Source organism: Cynoglossus semilaevis, chromosome 10, assembly GCF_000523025.1.
Source record: "Cynoglossus semilaevis isolate Cse_v1.0 chromosome 10, Cse_v1.0, whole genome shotgun sequence".
In the NCBI taxonomy this organism is placed as follows: Eukaryota; Metazoa; Chordata; class Actinopteri; order Pleuronectiformes; family Cynoglossidae; genus Cynoglossus; species Cynoglossus semilaevis.
In genome coordinates, this window is record NC_024316.1 from 18,176,696 (window position 1) to 18,181,377 (window position 4,682).

At 43.0% G+C, this 4,682-nt stretch overlaps 1 protein-coding gene across 2 annotated transcripts in view; it reads left to right on the forward strand.

Moving 5' to 3' along the window:
* The first annotated feature begins 1,442 nt into the window (after nucleotides 1-1,442).
* plp2b (proteolipid protein 2b) overlaps nucleotides 1,443-4,682 on the forward strand; it is an 11,347-nt gene continuing 8,107 nt past the window's right edge. The window contains exon 1 of one of the 2 annotated variants that reach the window (XM_008319257.3): nucleotides 1,443-2,025. In XM_008319257.3, coding sequence (XP_008317479.1) covers nucleotides 1,933-2,025 — 93 coding nt within the window. In that variant the 5' untranslated portion in view covers nucleotides 1,443-1,932. The remainder of the gene's footprint in view (nucleotides 2,026-4,682) is intronic. The other variant, XR_003050920.1, reaches the window with a different exon arrangement.

Consider the following 4,682-nt stretch of genomic DNA (forward strand, 5'->3'; position numbering starts at 1 on the left):
GTTTCCTTCCAGGTCTTTCACTTCGTTCATCGTAGCTCTTATAAATATGCTGAAATGAAATATACTCTGTTGTTAGTGGTGAATGATGTCTTGTGAAACTCTCTACATCTTTGGATAGTGCTGTGTTTATTGTGTATGATGTATACATATTAGTATTTATGATAATGACAAAGTCGAAGAAAAAGAAATATCCAAGAGTCTCCAGAATTCTACTGTATTCTTATTATATGGGATTCGTGTGAAAGTAAATTAAATAAACTTGAACTTATTCTGTTGACGGGTAAACGTGTACTTTTGTTCACGCGGTGTGTGTGTGTGTCTGTGTGTTTCCTTCTTCTCATGGTGATGTGTGTGTGGTGTTCCAGCAACTCCGTCCTTGGACGTCCTGTTATCTCTCTCTCTCTCTCTCTCTGCCGCCGCCTCTTCTTTAAACAGGCCACACGTTTGAATCTGGGCGAGCTCACCTCGAAGACTGTCTAAGAATAACAAAACTGAGCATACTCAAAATGCACAAACAAAATACAGTCATACTGCTGACGGCTGGAAAACGTGCTCCTAATTGTCCGCAGCTGCCAAGGATATATATTTTTTTCTACTTTTTTAATTTATAGTTTATGGAGGAGCAGCAAAAGCAAAATGCATTTATATTTCCCCTCATTTTGTATTTTGAATTTAGTCATTTCTGAAGCCTTTTGGCCTAGTTCTGTCCCAAGTTTCTTGTCTGTCTGAAGCAGTACCATAAAAAAATCTGGGGGCAGTATTGCGATGTAAAATTGTTGCTGAGTTGCTGATAAAGGGGACATCAAGATGAGGCCAAGGACAAGGCAACAACAAAAATGTTCCATATACACTGCACGCTGTATTTACCCGCAAGAACGCAACGGACCTCCTCCACCGTCACCGTGTCTGTTATTATCTGAGAAACTCACCTTGGACCTTCAGTGAAATCTGAACTCAGCACTGCCCCTAGTGGATGCATTGCCTACCATGTGTTAATTGCATTGGTGTCATGATGCGGTCAGTTGGTTGCAGGCGCTGTGGCAGGTGTAATAGCTCCAGTCTTGCGGTCGGTGCTGTCAGTGCTGCGGCCGCAGTCGTACTGTTCATACACTCAATGCTGTCATGACAGGTGGGTCGGTGCGTTCAGGGCAGTTGTTGCAGTTAGCCGTTGGTACGGTTGTCAGTGCGGTCAGTGGGTCATTTATTATGCTTTTGGGTAACTTAATTTAAAGTTATGGTTATTTTTTTTATTAAAGTAATATCGACACGGCGTAATTTATTTTTATTTGTGCTTTATTTGTAAAGGAAAAGTGTGGGATTTAATGTAACCGCGGAAATATACAGCGGGGAAATACTACACTGGTTCGAATTGTAAAATTTAATTCGAACTACAGTGGTAAAAGTGATCATAAACACTATCTATTCGTCATCATCTACCGTATAATATTATTAATTCGCCCGGGGGGAAAAAACAACAACATACAAATACACAAACAAAAAGTTAATTAGCATTCCCGCTTGTTTTGTCGTAAAATGTCGGAGTTGTTCCTGAAGGCAGCATCACGGTTAGTAGAAAGTCCGACGCCCCGCTCACTGTCAACCCCTGGTCACGGCTCCTCCTCCTCCTCTTTCTCCGCCTCCTTCGCCTCCTTCTCCGCCCAAGAGAGTGAAAGCTGAGTTTCCCCCAGAGCTGCGGTTGTTTGTGGACTTAAAACAAGATTTTCCCCCCCCTCTACATCGGAGAAACTGATTCATTCGACTGTGTGGAAACAGTGTTAGCAGCAGCGGCGGCGGCGGGTCGACATTGTGACCGTTAGAGGATTTAAATTTAAATTATTTTTTTTCATCGACGCGTCAGAGTTCAGGCTCTGAACGAACTTTACCTTAAACCACCGTACAATAATAAGTGAGTTGTTTTAAAAAAAAATAAAAATGGCAGATACGCCCGCGTCTGGAGGTAACATTGCGGAGAAGCTGAAAAGTTACGTGAAGACTCCGAAAGGCTTCATCCTGGCAGCGGAGATAGTAAGTCGTTAACTCACTCTCACCAACTGCTTCTGTCAGAACAACACTGCAAGAATGTGTGGGTGTAACGCTGCCTTTTGTATCCCACGACAATTTGATATGTAATTATTATTTAGAGTTAATGGAACGACACAAGTTCTCACCCTGTTCCCGGTTCACTCCTTTATTATTATTATTCTTTTCTTGTTTTATTGTCTCATTCATTTGTAGAGAAATCCTAAGGGTTGCGGGTTTAACGAGCAAAGGTTCAGATTCTAATCTGTCACATAGGCTCCACTGTTTTTCTCACTTGGCACCAAGGAGCCACATGCCTGCAGTTAATGGCAGAGGAAAGGTTATACGGGTTAACTCCCAGGCTGTTGTCAGGCGTCTCCTCCTCCTCCTCCTCCTCCTCTGCCCGTGACCATTTCCGCTATACTATATTTGTAGGCGTAGAAGCCGTGGGCCAAATATGGTGCAGGGAAGTGCAATGCATATCACATTCCTTAGTCAAATAAATCTTTATTTTTATTTTTAAAAATGTACCATGTTACACAGTTGTGGAACATGTGGCAACAGAGAGAGAGAGAGAGAGAGAGTGTTACACACAGTTGTGGAACGTGTCAACAGAGAGAGAGAGAGAGAGAGAGAGACCACAGCTACACCTCAGTACCTTCACTCAGCAGTGGCTGAGAACGACCACTTCTTGTGTGGAAAACCTGTGGTTTTAATTATGGCCCTTCAGCAGAACCCCCCCCCCCCTGCCCTCATTATCACCATTGTTAACATTTTACAGCAAGTTTCCTTAATGTGTGAGTCACAACAACCGTCAATTTTAACGCTGCAAAATGGTTTGAATTGGGTGGAAAAAAACACCATGCATATATATATATATGGCAGATTATTACAAACTAATATTAAAATCCCTCTGTTACAAACAATGTGTAAAACTAAGTGGTGTTGCTCTGCTAACGTCATCTACTCCAGGCTTGACTTTTTCCAGCACCAGAGGGCAATTGTTTTGTTTTGTTTTGGGTTTTTTTTGTTTTTTTCTGAGAGTAAAAGGCTGCAGGAGAAAAAACATAGCTTGAAGGTATCTAGGTATAAAAAAGTACCTCCCTGCAGCATTTTTTTTTTGTTAAATTATGTATTGGAGATTACAGTCACTACATGTCTCTGCATCTCAGTTCAGCCCAGTTCAAAAGTTAAAAAAAATCATGCTGTCTGGGCTGGAAAATGCACAAACTGATTATTTAAAAAAAATTAACAGGTAAAATAAATATTTTAAGGTTTAATTAATCCTTAAAATATTGATTTTTCTCCCCCATGCTCATGCCCTGGGGGTTATTTCATTTACCTGACCAGACTCTGCCTTGTACTGAATATGTTATTGTAGCAGTGCCGTGTAATCACATTCCCAGATAAAAAAAAAAGAAAACAAGAACGCTCTCTTCATTACTGACAAAAACGCTCTGTTCTCATAACTCAGCCCAGTATTCTGTCGTGGTCAGCTACCCCTGGTGGTCCAGTGTTGGATCTTTTTCTTTTTTCTTTATGGACACGATGGAAATTCCAGGCTGTGTGTGAAGTTCAGCCCCAGGAACAAGGAATGCGTGAAATGCTTAGCACACAACTCTGAACTCTGCCATCCCAGAATATCTCTGTCTGTGTGTGTGTGTGTGTGTGTGTGCTCAATAGTGTGTCGTTTTTGTTTACATTTTGAGGAGATTGCTCTCGGAGCAAACAAGGAAGACGGATGTTATTACTGCTCATTAAACTCAATCTGGACAAGTGGGATTTTTTTTAACATCCTGGAAAAGATGGGAAGGACTGAGGAGACATTTCTGTCTTTCTTTCTTTCTGTCTTTCTATGATGATGGTGTTTATATACTGTGTATTCAGGCTGGAGGCATGACCGTACATGAGCAGACAAAGCTGCAGAGCAGCACGCAGGTCACAGACACACCCATCTGGGGCGAGTTGTCATGTGGCACGGTGACAGTGAGCCAGTGGTTACAGGTGACGATGATTCATGCACTGCATTGAACTCGTCCGATTCTTATAATGAATATGAATATAAGTCGATGATGATGATGATGATGATGATGATGGTGTTTTTGGTAGTTACCGTTTCACAGAACGCTCTTTCTTTAAGGATTAAGTTAAAATGTTCGCTGCAGGAAACCGGAAAGATGAGTCACAAGAGAGTGAGAAAAGGAAACCCAATAATCTGGTTTGTACTTTACAAACTTCTGTGAGGCCGCAGCGAACCCTAAAGCCACCCCAACGTAAGAGTGACTTCCCTAGCAACCGTTCCTGTTTGCCGTGTCTCAACAACAGCCGACAGCCTCCTGGCTCTGGTTGTTGCCTCTGACTATAATTAGACCAGTATTTCCCTCCAGTAGTTCAAAACGAGCTGCTCGTTACACCCATCTGAATGGATCTAAGTCGGGATCTTTTTAAACGGGACCCCCGCGCAAACAGATGCACCGCTGCGTGGACAACATGAAGGTGTGGACATCTCAGAGGCCGTCTTGTTCTCAGAGAGCCGTGTCGTGGGCGTTTCCCTGAGTGACAGCCTCTCCAGCCTAAATAGAGCCTCTGTTGTCCCACATCTTGGCCTTGACCCCCCCCTCCCCTCTCTGCCCCCCCCCCCCCCCCTCCGCGAACCTCTCTGC